The 20,422-nt window shown below is 46.5% G+C and overlaps 2 protein-coding genes across 2 annotated transcripts; one reads left to right on the forward strand and one right to left on the reverse strand.

Annotated features, from left to right (window-relative positions):
* Positions 1 to 7,602: 7,602 nt before the first annotated feature.
* On the forward strand, positions 7,603 to 8,673 carry LOC147992137 (F-box/LRR-repeat protein 13-like). Its single transcript, XM_087539808.1, has one exon. The coding sequence runs from the start codon at positions 7,603 to 7,605 to the stop codon at positions 8,671 to 8,673; it is 1,071 nt and encodes a 356-aa protein (XP_087395934.1).
* Positions 8,674 to 17,289: 8,616 nt separating this feature from the next.
* On the reverse strand, positions 17,290 to 18,268 carry LOC147992138 (uncharacterized). The gene is made up of 2 exons (XM_087539812.1): positions 17,951 to 18,268; positions 17,290 to 17,550 (listed from the first exon to the last, which is right to left on the reverse strand). Exons 1-2 carry the CDS (start codon positions 18,266 to 18,268, stop codon positions 17,290 to 17,292), a joined length of 579 nt encoding a protein of 192 aa, XP_087395938.1.
* Between the last annotated feature and the right edge of the window lie 2,154 nt (positions 18,269 to 20,422).

Raw genomic sequence — 20,422 nt, forward strand, 5'->3', positions numbered from 1 at the left:
GGAGTTTTATTCAAAGCGAACTGTCAAGGGGTTCCCATTATAACCCAACCGCGTAAGGAACGCAAAATCCGGGAACATAACATCGATATGACGGAAACTAGGGCGGCAAGAGTGGAAAAAAACACCAGGCATAAGGCCGAGCCTTCCACCCTTTACCAAGTATATAGATGCATTAATTAAATAAGATATATTGTGATATCCCAACAAGTAAACATGTTCCAACAAGGAACAGCATCTCCATGTTCCAACAAGGAACAAACTTCAATCTTCACCTGCAACTAACAACGCTATAAGAGGGGCTGAGCAAAGCGGTAACATAGCCAAACAACGGTTTGCTAGGACAAGGTGGGTTAGAGGCTTGGTTTAACAATATGGGAGGCATGATAAGCAAGTGATCGGTATCGCAGCATAGGCATAGCAAAAGAGCGAGCAACTAGCAAGCAAAGATAGAAGTGATTTCGAGGGTACGGTCATCTTGCCTGAGATCCCGCAAGGAAGAAGAACGAGTCCATGAAGAAGAACAAACGGATGTAGTCGAATGGATCCTCACAAACGCAACGTTATCGGAACCAACCCGAAGAAGCAACACCGAAAAGAAGCAAACAACATAGTAAACAACCACCACATAAGCATGACACGATGCGCAAACAAGTATGATGCATGTCCGGTTTAATGAGGCATGGCATGGCAAAGTGCACAAACAACCCTACAAATTAAGTGGAGCTCAATATGCAACAAGTTGCATATTGACGAAACACCACATCAATTATTTAGTTCACTCCTGCTTATGTACCCAACCAAATTAAATGTTGTTAAGCATGTCAACAGATGAAGCAAAGTGGAACTACCTATCTAGGCAAGTTTAAATGAGGCCGGAAATAACAAACAACAATTCCGGTAAATCCCCATATGCATTTAGCAATTTGGTGCAACAACAATTTAAACATTTTAATTGTTGTTATCATGATGCGGGTGACATGAACAAGTTTATGCAATTATTATTAAAAGTTGACAAGAGCATTATTATGAAGCATTTGACATCGAGGCGGAAATGAAAAGGGGTGCCACGGCAACGATAACGAAACGGTGCCACGGCAACGTCCCGGTTCCGGTAACTCAATTGAGATACCGATGCAAAGGAGAAGTGCGCGGATGCGTGCAAAAGATGGTGGGGCGCTTCCGGATTCCGGGTGTCCCACGAGTTGGCGACAAGAAAACGAGTGACAATTTGGATACGGTGCAAACAAAGGGTGCATCTCAAACAACACGTGCAATCGCCCACGGCGGTCGTCTCGACGCTATACCTCTGAAGCGTGCATTATCGAAGCGGTACGAGTCGGCGTAGAGGAAGTAGTGGAAGTAGACGTTCTCGTTTCGTAGATGTTCACACTCCGTATGTGTTTGGGGTCAGAACAAGGAACTCGACGTCCACGGTTCTTCGAGGGTCGACGGTACATGTTCTGTAGACGTTCGGGCGGCAGTAGTGGTACACGTTTAACATTGACGGTAGTTGTTCACGGTTCGTAGACGAACATGACGGATCCGAGGGCTCCGGCCATCGGGGTACTTGGCGCAACACCGTGTAGTCATACATTCATTCGGAGAGAAGCTCGTCGCATCCCTGTACTTGGCGTTCCGGTGTGGTAGTCGTTCTCGGGATCGGGGTCCTCGTGCATTTGACGACTCCAGAAGAGGAACTTGGCACCCACGGTGGTTGTGACCACGGTCTTGACGTCAACGCAATCAAGGAAGAGGCACAAAACAGCAACATGAGGCTGCAGAGGTGGCCACCATGTGGCTGTCACGGTCTCACACAGTGCAACAGAGGAATACAAAGCCTCGGCCAGAAGAAGCGATGGAGCGAGGCGCACTCAAGGGAGAGCTCAGGCGACTGCCGGCTCTGGCAGCTCGACAAGGGGCAGGGCCAAACGCCATGCAGCAAAGCGACGGAACAGAGTAACCGCGGGAGGCCGAGAGGAGCGACGAGGAGGCGGAGCAGGTGCCGCCGACGAGGCGGGGCACTTGAGGATGCGGCGTGGTGCAGGGCTTCGGCGGCAGGAGCAGGAAACTTGGTGCGGCGACGGCAGAGGCGTGGCGCTCCGGTTGAGGGACTTGGCGCGCAGCAGCGTTGGGCGAAGCAGGACGCTGTAGTGAGGCGACGAAAGGGTGGTGTAAGGCGGTGGCTCGGCGGCCATGGATGTGGGTCGGCACAGAGGAGGAGCACGAGGGGGACCGAGCGGGACTCCTCCCTGGTGGCGGGTCGAGGAGGGGGGTAGCAGGCCAGGGTGGTGGAGGAAGGCCATGGAGGAGGCGGGAGGCGAGGCAGGGCAGAGGCTCACCGGTGGGGTAGAGGAGAATGGGCGCGGGGCGACGCTCCTCTCCGCCTCTCCTCCTGACGGCGCAAGGAGGGAGGAGACGAACGAGGGGAGAGGGAGGTGGATCGAGAGAAGGGGTTCGAGGGGAGATCGAGGAGATGGGAGTCGGGCGGCGCGTGCGTTCTGCCTCTCTGGCGGAGTTGAGGGATGAGGATGGAGCGAGGGGAAGGAATCAGGGAGGCTAGGGTTAACCAGTGGGACTGGCTGGGCCTTGGCCTTGGTCCGAATGGGCCGGCCTAGCTACAGGTTGCGGCTGGTGCAGCAGGGGAGGCCCAGCTAGCTCTCTTCTCTCTCCTCTTTATTTAAAAAAACGGAGAAGTAGAAGAAAGGAAAAAAAGGAGAGAAGAGAAAGTTGGAAGAGGAATTTGGACATGCGGTTAATTTTCTTGGACTCACAAAAAAATAAGTTTGACCCAAGAAAATTAGAAACGGCAAGATTGAAAGATATAAATTCAAACTCATTTGAATTTAATTCAAATGGGTTTGAACTGGGACTTGGTAAAAGGAAGGTCCAAAAATGTTGAGGTTTTTGGTGGAATTCCGGAAAACGACGAAAGAATTTACGGACAAGGTTCGAGGTCAAGAAGCGAGATAACAAAGGCATGGGGAAATTTTGCAAGTGTGTTTTAGGTGATTCCATAAGAATGGATTATTTATCATAGCTCCCTAATATTGGGAGGGTATGTTACAAAGAGAATCACCATGTGAATTCCCTCGATTTAAATGGACCGAAGATCCATTCATTTTATTTAGTTGAGTTGCAAAAAGAATTATGAGATGATGGCATGATGACATGATGCAATGCACAAGATGCAACAAACCAAACAAATCACACGACGAAACCCAGAAACCCTGGAAGGCATCTGAAGCTCCGGTCTTGGGGCGTCACATAAGGCTGTGGAAAGAATTCAAGATAACTATGCCTAAGGAGGCACATGCAATCTTCCAAGTGTCCACTAGGGTTCTGGTAGGCGATGGCCAAGGGACAATTGTCTGTGGGTACAGATGGATCAATGTGTTCAGAGCACATGAGCTTACCCCAAGGATCTACCATCGCATTACGGCGGGGGAGAATCCAACAGGACGGTGCACTTGGCGGTGATCGATGGAAATTGGGATGCGGATGTGGAATTGTGGGCCTGGAGATGGATGCAGACACCCATGATGAATACATGCTCCTATGGATAGCTGTTATAGAGGTCTACCTGAACATGGATGTGTTGGATAAGGTCAGGTGGGCGTGGGAAACGAATGGTGATTTTTTTGTTCGATCGCCTTATGCAGCGAAGTTCGCAGGACGTGAAGTGACACCGTACTCAGAGATTGTGTCGAAGTCTACATGATACGTCTCCGTCGTATCTACTTTTTCAAACACTTTTGCCCTTGTTTTGGACTCTAACTTGCACGATTTGAATGGAACTAACCCGGACTGACGCTGTTTTCAGCAGAATTATCATGGTGTTATTTATGTGCAAAAACAAAAGTTCTCGGAATGACCTGAAACTTCACGGAGCAAATTTTTGGAAAATATAAAAAGTACCGGCAAAAGATGAAGGCCAGGGGGCCCACCACCTGTCCACGAGGGTGGGGGCGTGCCCCCTACCTCGTGGGCCCCCTGGAGCTCCTCCGACTCCAACTCCAACTCTATATATTGTGTTTCGGGGAGGAAAAAATCAGGGAGAAGAATTCATCGCATTTTACGATACGGAGCCGCCGCCAAGCCCTAAAACCTCTCGGGAGGGCTGATCTGGAGTCCGTTTGGGGCTCGAAGAGGGGAATCCGCCGCCATCGTCATCATCAACCATCCCCCATCACCAATTTCATGATGCTCACCGATGTGCGTGAGTAATTCCATCGTAGGCTTGCTGGACGGTGATGGGTTGGATGAGATCTATCATGTAATCGAGTTAGTTTTGTTAGGGTTTGATCCCTAGTATCCACTATGTTCTGAGATTGATGTTGCTATGACTTTGCTATGCTTAATGCTTGTCACTAGGGACCGAGTGCCATGATTTCAGATCTGAACCTATTATGTTTTCATCAATATATGAGAGTTCTAGATCCTATCTTGCAAGTCTATAGTCACCTATTATGTGTTATGATCCGTTAACCCCGAAGTGACAATAATCGGGATACTTACCGGTGATGACCGTAGTTTGAGGAGTTCATGTATTCACTATGTGTTAATTCTTTGTTCCGGTACTCTATTAAAAGGAGGCTGTAATATCCCTTAGTTTCCGTAAGGACCCCCGCTGCCATGGGAGGGTAGGACAAAATATGTCATGCAAGTTCTTTTCCATAAGCACGTATGACTATATTCGGAATACATGCCTACATTACATTGATGAACTGGAGCTAGTTCTGTGTCACCCTAGGTTATGACTGTTACATGATGAACCGCATCCGGCATAATTCTCCATCACTGATCCATTGCCTACGAGCTTTCCATATATTGTTCTTCGCTTATTTACTTTTCCGTTGCTATTGCTATCATCATTACAAAATACCAAAAACATTATTTTTACTATTGTTACCTTTTGCTATCGTTACCACTACTATCATATTACTTTGCTACTAAACACTTTGCTGCAGATACTAAGTTTCCAGGTGTGGTTGAATTGACAACTCAGCTGCTAATACTTGAGAATATTCTTTGGCTCCCCTTGTGTCGAATCAATAAATTTGGGTTGAATACTCTACCCTCGAAAACTGTTGCGATCCCCTATACTTGTGGGTTATCACTACAGAGCCGCTACAGTTTCATTTCTTTGTGTGGTTGGACATGACGAACTACTTTTGGACATATTGGCGGCGAGGGGACTACCACACCAGGAGACCTGCCCTTATTGTGATCAACATGAAGAATCGATCAATCATATACTCGCCACCTATGTCTTCGCTAGAACTATTTGGTCGAAAGTGTGGACAGCCCTAGGTAATCCTGATTGGACATCTTCATCTGAAGACCACATGGTGGAGTGGTGCACAGATTGACAGGGGATCGACGTTAGAGGAAGGAAGCACAAGCAATTGTCATGCTAGTCTTTGGAGCTCTGGAAGCGTATGAATGCCAAGTTTTCAATGGTGTGGCTCCATCCACTACTCAGGGTTTTCGAAGGTTGAAGAGGAGGGTCATGTGTGGATGCAGGCGAGTCTCCACCAAGGGGGACTATGATCCTCTTTTGGGGGTCTTGGCTAGGTGGGTAGGTATTGAGTAATCACCTTGTAGCCGCCAAATTCTTTGACCATTACTTCATAATTAGCCACCGCACCCACTAAGCCAATCACCATACATGCCTCACCCTGTCCAACCTCTAGCAAAAGGTGACATGGCAAGAACAAAGCAACCAAGCTATGTCACGACCGATGTCGGAGACCTTTGCAACAAGACCCTAACTCCAGGATAGTCTAACTAGAAGGACGTGGCAACACCGACTAGCCTATGGTAGAGTCCTCGACATCCTCATCATCGCAGAGTCCACGAGAGAACCCAGACGTGTTCGCCGACTCACCCCCGGTTTACCAGAAGGTGCGGAGCTCATATCTACTTAGAAGCAAATGTATATTTTGGTTGAATAAGTGGTTCATATGAACTTGATGAGAACGGATGTTTATTTAAAATTAGTAGTATTAAGTTCGATGAGAAGCGCTCTTAGTTCACTTCGGTAGAACGCTGGTCTACAAAACCTGATGTCATAGGTTCAAATCCTACAGAGCATGATTCCATCTATTTTATGTCGAAGTAGAGTAAACAAATGTTTATTTAATATTAGTAGCACTAAGTTTGAAGTGTATGATACAAGATGAAAACATTGTGATATGATCCCAAACAGATGAACCACAACGAAACAACATGATTGTTTTTGTGAAACATAATAAAACATTATGGTAAAACATTTGAATTTGTTAGAATATTATGTTTCTTGTAAATGACAATATATTTTATCTAATTTACTCTTAGCTCACTGTGCTTCAAACATGATTGATAAATAAGATGTATAGGTTAAAAAAATCAATTGTTTTATTGTAAATTATTATTTTTTTGCATGTCGGGAGCATATCACAATGTTACATTCCGTATCAATATACTTCAAACTTAATATCTGGATTTTAATAAACATTCATTCTTATTAGGTTTTCTTCATGTTCTATAGTCCATCCCTATGTTTCATAATTAAAAAAATTATCAAAATATATTCACTATTGATCTTGTTAAGAAGCCCTCATTACCATGAACACAATTGTGCAAATGGATCATAAATTCGACTTTATGTTCAACAGATATGGAGGCTTCAATTTTCAGAATAAGATTTTAATGCATATGGTTGTGGAATGAGAGAGTAGATGGATTGTTGCACTGTACAATGTCGATGGTGACACACACATACTCCTATGTAACATACCTGACATCAACACGGTATGTATATGAGAGTATATAGTGATAATAGAAATCTATTATGTACTCTTACCTTTCATGTACATGTGAAAGCATGAACGACTAAGCCATGCACAGTACCTTCCGCGCACGGTAAAAAAACAGTCTGCTGAAGAGGTAAAAAACAGCCTTTGGAAGTAGGAGCGACTGGAATTGGGGATTGGGAGGCCCCGATTATGCGAGCATTGCAACGTCCCCACTTGATAGTTCATCCACAGATAGCAACTGTACCTCCCGTGAGTGAACTGAAGAGAGATAAATCGATCTCTACCATGTCATGCTGTAAAACATGGTGTAGCATGAAAACAAGGAAGACTATATTTTTTTTCCATCCACAGAGGAAAGATAAATCATTCTTAGTCAGGAAAAATGATAAATTGATGTATTTGTGCTTAAGCTATGTAGTTGTGACAGGTCTCTACCTAAACAATGTGAGATCTTTGTGCATGATGTATTTTCCTTTTGACGAATTTGTGCGTGAGCACTTGCGTTCCTCGCACCTACATCATCTCTCCCAGCATTTGTTTCAACCTTTTGAAAGTTAAATCATGATCATCAAGATATCTGAAGGAAAAAAACTACACGTGCTGCACTAAATGGGCCACTAAAATGGGGCAAGGGGCCCATGGCCTGTTGTATTTGGTATAAATAACACAGCCGGCCCTTGGTCAGATTCAGTACTTGATTCTAGTTGAACCCTACTCGGCTCGGGGAATGCATAGCGCATAGCGGAGAATCCAGTGCGGCGGCGTCTCATCTGGAAAATCCACCGCGGCGGCGGCGGCGCAGTACATGGAGATGGAGGGTGCCAAGAAGAGGAAACTAGCCGCAATGGGCATCAACGAAGCCACGCCGGCGGTTACGGAAGGCCACGATCCCAAACCACCGACGACGACGGCGGTGAGAAGCCCAGAACAGCCGCCCGGCGACCACATCAGCAACCTCCCCGACGCAATCCTCGGTGAGATCATCACCCTTCTCCCCACCAAGGACGGCGCTCGCACCCAAGTCCTCGCGTCACGCTGGCGCCACCTCTGGCGCTCTGCCCCTCTTAACATCGACGTCCGTGACCTCCACGCCTATGGGATACAAGCGAAAGCTCTCCTCGGCGTCATCCTTTCTGCCCACCACGGGCCCGGACGCCGCCTGTGTCTACCTGCGCCTTATCTTCTGTACCAAGCAAAAGCAGCGCATGGCTCAGTTGGAACCCTCGGATCCCCTGCCCTTGATAACCTCCAAGAGCTGGAGCTCTACGTGGCCCCATTTGCAAGCCGAAGCCCACAACTGCCATCATCGCTTTCAACGTCCATCTTTCGGTTCACGCCCACTCTCCGTGTCCTCACCATCAGCCAGTACTCTCTCCGGGACTATATGGTCGAAACGCTCCGCTTTCCCCAGCTCAAGAAACTTGCACTGGTGGAGGTCATTATATCACAATTCGCGCTGCACATTATCCTCGCGAGCTGCCCTGTCCTGGAAAGCTTGCTTCTTGATTACACTTTTGGCATCCGTTGTCTCCGGATCAACTCCCCTACCATCAGAAACATCGGCATTCGTTGTGGCACAATGGAGCTTGTCATCGAGGATGCGTTTTTGCTTCAAAGGATGCTCAATCTTGATACATACACACAAATGCAAATTTCTGTTATATCGGCGCCTAAACTTGAGATATTGGGCTGCATTCCTGAATTGTATAGCGACTCCAAAATTGTGTTTGGCTCAACAGTTATTCAGGTAGCTATGTCTGTTTTACTTATTACATGGCTTCTCATTAGTTGCACTTTTGTGTGCACATATGTTATGCATATCAATCGTATATATTTATATTTCATTGTGCTAATGTTTCGTTCTATGCATGCTTGACAAAGGGATTGCGCATTCATAGCTTGACAACGGTGGTGCCTAATGTCAAGATCTTGGCTATCAGTATGTATATTTATGATCTGGATAAAGTTATTAATTTATTGAGATGTTTTCCCTGCTTGGAGAAATTGTATATAAAGGTAAAATTTCTCATGTATAAAGTTCATATCGTATTAGTGGTCACCATTCCGCTGGCATATGGTTGACCAGCTTTCAAGTGGTTAATTTTTCTCAATGGCTCCTTTCAGGGAGGCAGATCAGGAAAACGAAATTTGTGGCGCCGGAAGCATCGGAATCTTCTCAAATCTCTTGATATCTGTTTGAAGACAATAGTGATGCATTGTTATCGAGGCATCAAGGCACAAATTAACTTTGTCCAATTCTTTGTGCTGAATGCCAGAATCCTAGAATCACTTAAACTTGCGGTTGAATACCACAATCATAATGATGAATTTTTTGATAAGCAACATAGGATGCTTCAGATGGAGAATAGGGCTTCTAGGGGTGCTCGGCTTTGTTTTACAATAGCTTGTCGGCATGATGTTTCAGATATCATGCATGTCCGTGATTTGGATTTGACCGATCCCTTCACATGTGGATGCTGAAAAATGGGGCCCCCCTTCCATCTTGCTTGTCCCATCTTGTGTTTTGTTCAAGCCTGAGTAGTTCCAATGTGCTTGTAGTGTGGAGAAGTTCATATTATCCCAATTTATTGTATCTAAACAAGTCATTTGGTGGAGCTATGCACAATTGCACTGTTAAGAAATTCAGTACTAAACAACGATGGCTGACAGAAGGTATATCAATTAAGAAGTTTCTTTTAGAACTGTTTTTATGTTTTTTTCTAGTGTAGCATCATTGAAAATTTGCATGCCACTAAACTTCATGATTTGAGTACCTCTGATAGCTCAAAGTTTTTGAATGGAAGGGAAGAGTTCTTTCTTTTTCATCTGAAAATCAGGGACATGCGACATGCTGCTTTTTTCGCGAATACGCTAGAGAGGGTATCTTTTCATTGATAGGAAGAAGGGGAAAGTACAAGGGGGGGGGGGGGGCTCGGTGTCCAGCATGCATGCAAGACAAGCAGCAAGGAGCAGTGGTGACGGGCTGCTCAGCCCGGGTACAAGTTTAGGGACCAAAGTCAGCACCGCATTTAAACCGTGAGCGCCAGCCCTAGCCCAAGAACGTGCCTCGTTCTGGATAAGCTCAAAAAGCCGGGAGGTGGAGGGGGATTCGCCGTCGAAGACACAACGGTTGCGCTGCTTCCAGATAGACCAGGCCGTCAGGGTTGCAAGAGTGGCAAGCCCCTTGCGGTGCCCTGTGGGGGAGCTCATGATCATCGAGGAGCACCAGGGGAGGAACTCCTCGGGACCGGACGGAGGGGGGACGGTGGCGTGCACCCAAGACAGGACATCATTCCAAATCTTCCTGGAGAAAGGGCAGGCGATGATGATATGTTGCATGGTCTCGACGTCCTGGTCGCAAAGAGCACATCTGTCATTGTGGGGGAGACCGTGGCGCGCCAGTCTATCGGCAGTCCAGCAGCGGTCGAGGTCGGCCAGCCAGGTGAACATCTTAACGCGCAGTGGGGCCCAACATTTCCAGGTGAGGCGCCAGAATGGGGCGGATATGGAGCTGGCAAAGAGGGCTCGATAGCAGGATCTGGCAGAGTAGTTCCCATCTGCAGTCCAGCGCCAGACAAGTCGGTCTGGGGAGGCGGACATGTGAAGGTGACGGAGCCTAGTCCAGAGCTGACGTACTCCACCAGTGCAGTGGGCGTGAGCGCACCACGCAAGTCCGCAATCCAGCAGCGGTCCTGGAGCCCCTCCGCCACGGTGCGTTTGCGACGCCGTCAGGGGACTAGGGGAAGGAGGGTAGGGGCGATGTCCGCGATGGCCAAGCCGTCGATCCAAGCATCAGTCCAGAAACGGCAAGACCTGCCATCACCGAGAATCCAAGAAGTGGACGCGTGGAAGATGGCGGAGGAGTCAGTATCGGAGGGCAGGTGCAGGTGTGCCCACGGCCAGGCTGGGTCGGTGCGCTGCAGCCACAGCCAGCGCACACGGAGAGAGATCCCTTGCCGATGGAGGTCCGGGATGCCGAGCCCGCCGAGATGGAGGGGCCGGCAGACACGCTGCCAGTTGACTGGCCCGTGGCCAGCGCGGGTTTCCCTTATTGCCATGCCAGAGGAATTCGCGGATCGTGCGGTTCACTTGCTTGAGAATCGTCGGACAGAGAGCGATGACAACCATGATGTGGGAGGGGATCGCGCACAGCACTTGGCGGACGAGGGCGAGATACTCGCCGCGGGACAGGAGCATCGCCCGCCAGGAGGAAAGCTTCTTGGCCAGCTTCTCTACGATCGGCCAGAGCGACGAGGTGGACGGCTTCCGGAGTGATAGCGGAATGCCCAAGTAGGTGATAGGGAAGTCCATGACAGTGCAGGCCAGTTCGCACGCGATGGAAGCACGCGTGGGGTCGTCGCAACGGATCGGGGTTGCCGAACACTTGGAAAAGTTCGTGCAGAGCCCGGAGGCCTCGCCTAAGACATGAAGCAGCTCCCGAATGACCCGGAGATCGCGGGTTGACGGGTGGCAGAAGATGATCACGTCGTCGGCATAGAGAGAAATGCTCGAAGAGGCGTGCCGAGTGGTGAGCCGCTGAAGAAGGCTGCTGTGGTGGGCATGGAGGAGGAGGGAGTTGAGAGCATCAATGGCAATCGTAAAAAGCATTGGGGACACGGGATCGCCTTGCCGCAGTCCGCAAGCGTGGGCGATGGGAGGGCCGGGGGATCCCTTGATGAGGACGCGTGTGCTGGACGTGGAGTGTAAGATGGCAATCCACTCGAGCCACCTACGACCGAAGCCCAGGTGGCGTAGCACGTCGAGGAGGAAAGCCCAAGAGACCGTATCAAACGCGCGTGCAATGTCAAGCTTGAGGAGGACACGAGGCACGCGGAGGTTGTGAAGCTGGCGGGCGGTCTGCTGGACCAGCATAAAATTATCGTGCACACACCGCCCGGCGATGAATGCACTTTGGTTGGAGGAGACGAGTTGGCCCAGGCGAGGAGCAAGGCGTAGGGAGAGGACTTTTGCGACGAGCTTCGCAATCAGGTGGATTAGGCTGATGGGGCGGTAGTCCGAGAGAGAGGAGGCATCCGGCTTCTTTGGGATCAGCGTGATTAGGGCTTCATTGAGGCGCTGGAGGCTGCGCCCGTTCATGGAGTAGAACTTGTCGAACACCTCGCAGATATCGGCTTTGATTGTATCCCAGCACGCCACAAGGAACTCGGCCGTGAATCCATCGGGGCCTGGGGCTTTTCCACGGGGGAGCGCCTTGACCGCGGTCCAGATTTCCTCCTCAGAGAAAGGAAGCTCGAGCTCCTCGAGATCGAAGGAGCGGTCATCAATTTGTTGCAGATCGAGGGAGAAATCACGGGGCCTTGGAGTGCCGAGAAGCGAGGAGAAGTGGTGGTAGGCCGCCTTGGCCATGTCCTGCTCATCGGTGATCGTAGAGCCCTCGCGCAGAAGGGAGAGGATGTGGTTCTTCTGGTGCCTGTGGGCCGCGTGAATTTTGAAGAAGGCTGTGTTAGTCTCGCCCTCCTTTAGCCATCCAAACCGCGCCCGCTCGCGGGCGATGGATCTCTCGAGCGAGGCTAATCCAAGGTAGGCGCGCTTTAGACTGCGCCGAAGCCAGATCTCAGAGGGAGAGAGAGCCCGAACGTCCTGGGCCGCATCGAGGCGGGCAATGAGCTCCCGTGCAATCATAAGTTGCAGGGACACGTGGCCATGAGTGCGCGCGCCCCAGCTCTGGAGGCGGTGAGCCGTGATCTTGAGGCGGAGGTAGACGCGCCGGAAGGGGTCCGGGTCGTGGACGGAGCCCCAAGCAGCCGCCACCGTTTCTTGAAAACCTTCAAGCTTGATCCAAAACTGCTCGAAGTGGAAACGTCTCGGGCCAGCCGAGCGCGGAGTGCAGTCGAGAAACAGCAGGCAGTGGTCGGACACCGTCGAGGCAAGGCAGCGGAGGATGGCATGCGGCTGCGCGAGATCCCACTCAGAGGTGCATAGAAAGCGGTCGTTGCGCACAAGCGTGGGCGAGTCTCTCTCGTTGGACCAAGTGTAGCGGCGGCCATGCATGTAGACGTCGCGCAGCTCCATATCAGCAATGAAGCGACGGAATCTGTTGGAAGTGCGTCTGTTAATCCGGCCGTTGCTTTTGTCACTAGAGGAGGAGACGAGGTTGAAGTCACCGCCGAGGAGCCAGGGGCCAGCGCAAGAGTCACGGGTATCTTGCAAGTCCTCGAGGAACAAGATCTTTTCACCGTCGTCCTGCGGGCCATAGACCCCGGTGATCCACCAAGGATGCGCGCCCGAGGTGGTAGAAACGAGGGCCGTGATGTGGTGTTGACCAAAGTAGGGGCTGGAGATAGCGATCTCATTACGGTTCCAAGTAAGAAGGATGCCGCCCCGGGTGCCGGAGGCCGGGAGGAAGAAGTAATCCAGGAAGCATGAGCCGAGCGTCTCCACAACAAGGGGCAACGAGAACGAATCGAGCTTCTGCTGAAACTTTATTTTGAAACCGATCATGTGAGTGTCAGGCATATGGGAAAATGCTGACCTAGTTTATGGTAATACGTTGGCCTGGGGGATTACTAAGGTACACCTGTAATTTCTGGACAGAATCAGGTTGTCAGTTACTTGTGCTCTTTTTATCCCCGGATTTATTTCTTTTGGTGGGAGGTACAAAGATTGTTCAGCAATCGGCATAGTTACCATTTCACTAGCGAGGTGTGTCGCTCTAAGAAAAGTTCACTAGGGAGGTGTGCTTCGGGATCGCAGCCTGCTGCTCGCAACCCACGCCGGCGGATGCTGCACCTCAGTATTGCGCTAGCTGCGAGTGTGCCTGAGAATTGCAAGACGAGTGAAGTGATCCTCCATTGTGCGCGAGAGGAGAACAGAAAGAGATGATGTCCCTCCGGTGTATCAGGCCTAACATAGACGGAGATAGGTTGTCTAACTGCTATGGTACATCTAAATTATCGTTGTGCAATATAAGTCAAGAAAAGTAAAAAAAATTATCATATGTATATCATCGCCTGGCTTTTGTATTTTCTTTTTCCTCTGAAAACTATATCATCATATTCATCACCCAGCCTTGGTTACCCCATCACGGCCATACCTCAACAAATCAGGGACTGCTTTCTTTGTTGTGTCACATACTCAGTCGTCAATATACATATCCAAGAACCATTCTTAAATAGTTATTTCTAGACTTATATGATGCATACCACTTTGTGGAACCTTTGAATTTGTGTACTGAGCTTGGGGACCTCTGTGCTCGAGCTCAAATGAGCTTGAGTAAACAGTAAAATTGAAACAAATTTCAAAGACAACTGTTTTTTTGGTGCAAACATTGACAAATGTTTCGAGTGATCACAAAATTTCATTGCGAAATGACATTAGTGGAAGTCGTGGCAAAAACAAAACGATGCTCCAAAAGTGTTATTTTCAAAAGTGTATTGGATTGCTGATTTATTTTTGGCCACGACTTCTACGAATGTCATTTCATGATGCTCCTAAACTGAACAAATTTGAGTATCAATGGCAACCACTTTTTTCTACACATTTGCATAGGATTGTAATGCATGCCATCATATCGTCTATGAAAATACAGACTCAAACTGCAAGTTTCCTAGAACAATAAATTATAGCTTGTCGTATTAGTAAGTGTAGAATTGTGAAGCTCCATGGTATCATAGACATGAGCATGCCAATACCAGAAGGAATCAACCTTGGCCCAGCCATTAGACAACTTTCTGTCAGCTTTCACTTGTGAAAACAAAAATCTTCAAATTATATGACCCATGATTCAACCTGATGGAAGAAGCTAATTAGTCAAGTTGTCAATTCTTTGCGAATTAAATGAAGCGGCATGTTAAATACGAAAACTAAAGCAGATAGGAGATTTTCCCAATAAAGTATTCAATGTTCTTTATCTAATAAGATGTTGCAGCAAGTTAATTGATTTGTGGAGTGAAGTGACATTCGCAATATGTTTTGATCATCTATCGGCTGCAAATTTGTATTAACATGGCATTCATGGATCACGAGCGCAACCAAGAAGAAGTAATGTAGGTTCTATGTTGTGGCGGAGATAGACATAAACCACTAGGAGGCTAAACGCAATAGATGAAGAGCTGGGGGGGGGGGGGGCAAAGGCTAATGTTTTCCTAATTTAAGCCCTTCAAAAAATAATTTCTCTAGGGATCTCTCAAGGCCGGGGGGCACTGCCCCCCCCCCCCATCCCACCACATAGCTCTTTGATTGGTGCAGAGCACCGAATCGATCAATCTTTGAAGATGACGGTGTCTACGATGGCCATTACCGGGTGCAGCCGGCGGGGTCGGCCATGTCGAGCAGTGTCGAAAAATAGTGCTCCTTCCGTCATTCGGGTAGGATGAGCCTTGCCACACCAGCAGGCACAACCCATATCCCCTCATGAACAGAAATAGAGTCTAACAAGGGATGTGTCGTTCATGGTTGCGACCCGCGGTCGTTGTGACGGCTATTTTATTTGCCTTTGTTTCACATGGTGCTCTCGTGCCATGGACCTCCCCTTGGACCCTCGGGTCGTAGTCTTCCTTCTCTTCCCTTTATTCCTTCGTTATATTAATTCTCTTTAGGGATGGGACCCAATCATCCACTCTGTTTTTATTCCAATGAGCCTATTTGATAACTCAAGAAACTTAAAGACGTATATAAGTTGCAGGAATAGAGTGTAAGGAAGCGAGATGGGACTATTCAATATATTTTTTAGACATCGGTGGGACTATTCAATAGATATACTGACCCTATTTAGGAGCAATATTTTTGCATCGCAATCGGGCTGCATGTATCTTAAATGGGCCTACTCGGACCTACACACGTACAACAACAGCCCGAAGAAAAAAAGGCAATGTTTTTCCTTTCTACTAATAGTTCACACAAGGTATAAATAGAATAAAATATGTTGTTTTTTGCAAGAGATAGCTAGATTAGTTGGTTATTTGTGACTAGATGATGTTGTGAGTTCAAATTCAATTGGCACCAACTTTTTTATATGACCGAGCAGGCCCGCGCGTACCGGTGGGATGCTAAAAAAAACCTACCCTAACGAAAAATTCAGAAAAACACATCCAATAATAATAATAATAATAATAATAATAATAATAATAATATAGGTGAACGGATGAACAAATGAAAAATGACCTTGCTTTATAATTATATATATAATATAATATAATAATAATAATATATAATTAAAAATTAAAGAAGAAGAAGAAGATAGAGATATAGACATAGACATGGATATATAGGCATATAGGCATAGATATAGATTTAGAATGTTTACAGGGATCACCTCCGAATCGTGTGGATTACCTAGCCAAACATGTCTTCCCTGATGGAGAGAGACACCATACCTAGCCAAATTATTTGGTTCTTTAAGGGTATTTTATTTGTTTTTTTAGATAAACCCTTTCTGATTTGAGGGGAGGCTAAAGAAAAATACACGGGCTGCACTGAATGGGTCACTGAAAAGCGGCAAGGTACCAGTGGGCCGTTAAATGTGGTTATACACACCCCCGCCCTTTGTCAGGTCCAGTACTTAATACTAGTCGAACCCAACAGACTATCTGTTGGCGTACGTTGTTTTCCCGACCAACTTGTGTGTCGAGGATGTAGTGTTGTGGTGTAGTGCCACCACCAGGGCACTACCAACTCGGCAATGGACGATCTCCTGAATGCTGAGTACAAGGTGGAGGAAGTGAAAACTGCTTTATTTCAAATGTTCCCGGCCAATGCGTCGGGTTCAGACGGGTTCCCTGCACATTTTTATCAACATCATTGAGATGTGTATGGCAAGGAGATAACCAAGGCTGTTCTACGCATTATTAGTGGCACTGAATCAGCAGCATGTATTAACGAGACCATCCTGATTTAATACTAAAGGTAAAAAACCCAAACTTGATGTCACAGTTCAGGCCCATCTCTCTCTATAATGTATTATACAAGATAGCATCCAATGTTATTTCTAACAGGCTGAATCTAGTACTTCCAGACGTTATCTTAGAGGAGCAGTCAGCTTTTGCCTAGGAAGCACTACTAGAGAAAACCTTACTAGTGGCGCTGGTTTTTTACATACCAGTAGCGCGGGCACCCGCGCTACTGCTAGGGCGCTACAGCTATTATTTAACAGTAGCGCGTTTCTAAACAAGCGCTGCAGCTAAAATACTTAGTAGTAGCGCCTCTTTCTCTACCAACGCTACTACTATCATCATGTAGTAGTAGCGCCCTATTTTCTCCCCACGCTACAACTAGCTAAATAAAAATTTAAAATAATAAAAAGAAGTCAGATGCAATATTCATGGAAATCAAGACAAGTCCAGTGCAAATAAACTAAGTTCACAGAACCACCTCACAAACATTAACGACAATACCACATTTAATATAACCACACAATCTCACAAACTCATATATAGTAGTCAACAATCCATGGATAGATCATAGTTGATAAGTCTACTAGGTAGTCATACTAGCATATATATGGTTCAGCAGCCACACATATGCATATGTAGTTCTAGATGATATCGATGACGATCATCATCCTCAAGCCTGTGCGGTGGGTGTTCTTGATAGTAATTAGGATAGCCTGTCCAACATGAAGATTCTTGCCGACGAGAAAGCTCTTCCACCCAACCGAGTTGAAGTGTGTGCGACCGCCCGTGTCCACGCCGTACGCAAAGGTGGTGACGAAGCCCCTCGCGGTAAGGCGTATTCCAGCAGAGCCTTCTTCATCAGGCTTGATACTACAACTCTCGGATAGGCTCTTTGGCAATTTCTGAATAAGAAAAACATATCAATTAATAAGAAGCCTCACACATTCTACACTATCAAAAGACAGTACTACATTTCTACTAAGCATGAATTCTACTAATAAGTATATATGGATTCTACATTATTAATAGTTCTTTGATTCTACATGAAGCATATATATCATCAGATTCACTAAGCATATAGATCATCGGATTCACTAAGCATATAAGATTCATTAAGCATATATATCATCGGACTCTACACTAAGTATAACAATAAAGCATATATATCATCGGATTCACTAAGCATATAGACCATCGGATTCACTAAGCATATAAGATTCGCTAAGCATATATATCATCGGACTCTACACTAAGTATAACAATAAAGCATATCATCAAATTACTATAGTAAATGCAACATACCATGACATGCCGATCAACCATGGTACTTGTCAGGCGGGTCACGAATGGCACTCTGACGAAGTCAACACGTGGCGGAATGATGTCCCATAGGTTGCACACCTCCTCGCTCAACCTCATTCTTTGAGCTACGACGGCTTCATCAAGTGGGTCGTCATCATCCTCATCATCCTCATCATCTTCATCATCTTCTGCTTTCTTGACATAAATGACGGCCAGCTTGGGTCTTTCTACTCTGAAGGAGAAGCTGATCAACTCACCACCGGTGATACGCATGTAGGCAATGAAATGAACCCATCCATCTCCTCCCACCTGCGTCATATTTCGTCCTTTCTCGACCTCCATAGTGTAGGGGCTCTGCTACCTCTTGAGCACTGTGTTGGTTTTCCCTTGAACAGGAAAGGATGATGCAGTAAAGTAGCGCAAGTATTTCCCTCAGTTTTGATAACCAAGGTATCAATCCAGTAGGAGATCACGCTCGAGTCCCACGCACCTACACAAACAAATAAGAACCTCGCAACCAACGCGATAAAGGGGTTGTCAATCCCTTCACGGTCACTTACGAGAGTGAGATCTGATAGATATGATAAGATAATATTTTTGGTATTTTTATGATAAAGAGAAATAAAGATGCAAAGTAAAATAAACGGTAATAGAAATAGCTAAGTGTTGGAAGATTAATATGATGGAAGATAGACCCGGGGGCCATAGGTTTCACTAGTGGCTTTTCTCAAGAGCATAAGTATTACGGTGGGTAAATGAATTACTATCGAGCAATTGATAGAAAAGCGAATAATTATGAGAATATCTAGGTATGATCATGTATATAGGCATCACATCCGCGACAAGTAGACCGAAACGATTCTACATCTACTACTATTACTCCACACATCGACTGCTATCCAGCATGCATCTAGAGTATTAAGTTCATAAGAACAGAGTAATGCTTTAAGTAAGATGACATGATGTAGAGGGATAAACTCATGCAATATGATATAAACCCCATCTTTTTATCCTCGATGGCAACAATACAATACATGTCGGTTCTCTTTCTGTCATTGGGATCGAGCACCGCAAGATTGAACCCAAAGCTAAGCACTTCTCCCATTGCAAGAAAGATCAATCTAGTAGGCCAAACCAAACTGATAATTCGAAGAGACTTGCAAAGATAAACCAATCATACATAAAAGAATTCAGAGGAGAAACAAATATTGTTCATAGATAATCTGAATCATAAACCCACAATTCATCGGATCTCGACAAACACACCGCAAAAGAAGATTACATCGAATAGATCTCCAAGAATATTGAGGAGAACTTTGTATTGAGATCCAAAGAGAGAGAAGAAGCCATCTAGCTAATAACTATGGACCCGTAGGTCTGAAATAAACTACTCACACATCACCGGAGAGGCTATGGAGTTGATGTAGAGGCCCTCCGTGATCAGTGCCCCCTCCGGCGGAGCTCCGGAAAAGGCCCCAAGATGGGATCTCCCGGGTACAGAAGGTTGCGGCGGTGGAATTAGGTTTTTCGTGGTTCTCCTGGATGTTTGGGGGTACGTGGATATATATAGGAGGAAGAAGTACGTCGGTGGAGAGGGGCCTACGAGGGTGGAGGGTGCGCCCAAGGGGTAGGCGCGCCTCCCTGCCTCGTGCCCTCCTTGATCGCTTCTTGACGCCCATTCCAAGTCTCCTAGATCATGTTTGTTGAGAAAATCACGTTCCCGAAGGTTTCATTCCGTTTGGAATCCGTTTGATATTCCTTTTCGGCGAAACTCTAAAATAGGCAAAAAACAGCAATTTGGGCTGGGCCTCCGGTTAGTAGGTTAGTCCCAAAAATGATATAAACGTATAAAATAAAGCCCATTGACATCCAAAATAGATAATATAATAGCATGGAGCAATCAAAAATTATAGATACGTTGGAGACGTATCAAGCATCCCCAAGCTTAATTCCCGCTCGTCCTCGAGTAGGTAAATGATAAAAGAAGAATTTTTGATGTGGAATGCTTTCTAACACATTTCTCAGTGTAATTTTTCTTTATTGTGGCATGAATGTTCAGATCCGAAAGATTCAAGACAAAAGTTTAATATTGACATAGAAATAATAATACTTCAAGCACACTAACTAAGCAATTATGTCTTCTCAAAATAACATGGCCAAAGAAAGTTATCCCTACAAAATCATATAGTCTGGCTATGCTCTATCTTCACCACAAAAAATATTTGAATCATGCACAACCCCGATGACAAGCCAAGCAATTTTTTCATACTTTTGATGTTCTCAAACTTTTTCAATCTTCACACAATATATGAGCGTGAGCCATGGATATAGCACTATACGTGAAATAGAATGGTGGCTGTGGAGAAGACAAAAAGGAGAAGATAGTCTCACATCAACTAGACGTATCAACGGGCTATGGAGATGCCAATCAATAGATATCGATGTGAGTGAGTAGGGATTGCCATGCATCGG

Source organism: Triticum urartu, chromosome 1A, assembly GCF_056163025.1.
Source record: "Triticum urartu cultivar PI428250 chromosome 1A, HENAU_Tu73, whole genome shotgun sequence".
NCBI classification, from domain to species: Eukaryota; Viridiplantae; Streptophyta; class Magnoliopsida; order Poales; family Poaceae; genus Triticum; species Triticum urartu.